Consider the following 2,321-nt stretch of genomic DNA (forward strand, 5'->3'; position numbering starts at 1 on the left):
CAGGTGACGCAGGTCTTCACCGCCTCCTGCGGCGGGTCCTGCTCGCAGAACTGGCACTGGACGGCTTCACACGGCGAACTCATGACCCTGCCGTCATCCACCGCCACCGAGGGGAACGGAACGCGGCTGGAGCGGCGCGTCTCACTCGGCGAGTTCGGGCCGCTCAGAGACGCCTTCTGGAAGCGGTCGATGATGTTCTGCAAAGTGACGTTGCGCTTGAGGCCGTCTAGACCCTGCTGGTCGAGGGTGATGACATAGCGACAGGTGGGACACTGGAACGCAGAGAACGGTTTGCTGGACTCGTCGAACGAGGGACAGTGGGACACCAGAATGCGGTGGGCGCAGTTGAAGCACAGGCTGTGGGCGCAGGGCAGCAGCAGAGGATCCTCGAAAAGCTCCAGACAGATTGGGCAAGTCAACTCCGACTCCAGTGTGTCCATCTTCAGTGAAGCGATGGGGACGTCAGCGAAACCCAGGGAAGCCGTTTAGCCGTCTGCGTACAATCAACAGAACCTCTGCTGTTACATGACCGCTCAAAAGTCAAAGAAATTAACACACACTCCCACAAGTCTGTTTTTTCTCCATCCTCAATGATCACCATCTAAACAAGGTACGGCGTCGCTTTCCAGAACCTTCACCGTCTCTGTTGTTCTGTGGTGGATCAAACATCTAATTCACCTAAATCTGCTTTCATTCAGTAAGGACGCATTAAATTGATCAAAATGAGAGTAAAGACATTTCTAATGTTGCAAAAGTTTCTATTTCTGATAAATGCTGTTCTTTTGAACTTTCTATTCATCAAGGAATCCTGAAAAATGTATCAAAAATATGAACCGTTTTCAACACTGATAATGATCAGAAATGTTTCTTGAGCAGCAATCACAGAAATAAATTACATTTTAACACATATTCACATCGAAAACAGATGTTAAATAGTAAAAATATTTCACAATTTCTATTGTATTTTTGATCATAAATGCAGCCTTGCTGAGCAGAAGAGACTTCTTTTATAAACACTACCGACCTCAAACTTTTAAACGGGGGTGTATATTGCCTCAGAAACCACTCAAAGCTTTCATGACTCATTTATATTTCATAATCATAAGCTGCAGGAAAGAAAAGTCATATTTGAGACCTCTTTATCTCAGTCGATTCTCCTGAAATTTTCTCCTGCAATACTCCAATGTTTCTCCCGAGTAAAGACCTCTCGGGTTTCAGAAGAGATCTCAGCAATGTCTCAAACTGTGCTCTGATTTGACACAGTCTGTAATCCAAAGTCAGTCAAGCATTTCTCATCAAATGATCTGAGCTGCTCCACGTTCAGTTTAAAGCTCTGCCCTCTTACTGGATGGGGTCCATCTCAGATGATCTAATAGACGTTGCTTGATCATTTTCCCAATATTTTTTAAATTACCTTTATATATTTCATTCTGTGCCAAATCAACCAAATTTTAGAAAATTCCCTGCCTAAAATGTTTGATTTTGTAAACATAAACAATAACGAAAACAAAAATATTACATGTCATGTATGTATATTTACCTAGTAATCCACAATTTTGTTGAGAAGGGAAAAAAAATACAGTTTTCACCTGAGATTTTGAGCCAAATTACAGACTTTGTAAGTGACTTCATCATTATGTTATTTGTATACAGAGATTGGTAGGTCTATTTATCTGTTGACTTCATCAATCCTGGTTGCATTGTATGCCAATGGAGACAGTTCACAAAAAGGGAAACATTTTTGTGTATTTTTTCCAAGGTTTGCATTAGAGCCCGACCGATATGGGTTTTTCGGGCCGATACCGATACCAATATTAGGGAGTAAAAAAAGGCCGATGTTGATATATCGGCCGATATTCTTTGTGTATATTATAGTACAGTACCAGTCAAAAGTTTGGACACTTTCCCATTCGAGGGTCCAAACATTTGACTGGTACTATATATAGAATACAGTATATACATAAACAGAATATATATACATAAACACATTTTTTGCAAGGATACCCTCCGCGCGTCGGTAGCCCCCCGGGATCGCTTGATCGGTTGGCGCCGGACAGCAAACTTAACCACCCGTAACTCCCGAACCCCGGGGGCTATCGACGCGGGGGTGGTCTCATTCGAAAGCGGGCAGATATGGCCGTTCAAATTTCAATGGTTTTACATAGACTTAAGCTTTAAAGCGTTTCATCCCGGTCGCCAGTAGCAAACAATGGAGCGCGCTCTGCTGGATAAACTAAGTAATTACAGCATTTCAAGCATTTTATCTGCGTTATATGTTCTGTAAAAAAAAATTTAATATCGGCGGCATATTCGCCGATCCC

General features: G+C 42.8%; 1 protein-coding gene across 1 annotated transcript in view; it reads right to left on the bottom strand.

Annotated features, from left to right (window-relative positions):
* LOC107679943 (E3 ubiquitin-protein ligase Midline-1-like) overlaps window positions 1-2,321 on the bottom strand; it is a 48,655-nt gene that overhangs the window by 38,068 nt on the left and 8,266 nt on the right. Inside the window, exon 2 of the mRNA XM_016475673.1 lies at window positions 4-493. Coding sequence (XP_016331159.1) covers window positions 4-440 — 437 coding nt within the window. The 5' untranslated portion in view covers window positions 441-493. The remainder of the gene's footprint in view (window positions 1-3; window positions 494-2,321) is intronic.

Source organism: Sinocyclocheilus anshuiensis, unplaced genomic scaffold (assembly GCF_001515605.1).
Source record: "Sinocyclocheilus anshuiensis isolate Anshui unplaced genomic scaffold, SAMN03320099.WGS_v1.1 scaffold244, whole genome shotgun sequence".
NCBI lineage: Eukaryota > Metazoa > Chordata > Actinopteri > Cypriniformes > Cyprinidae > Sinocyclocheilus > Sinocyclocheilus anshuiensis.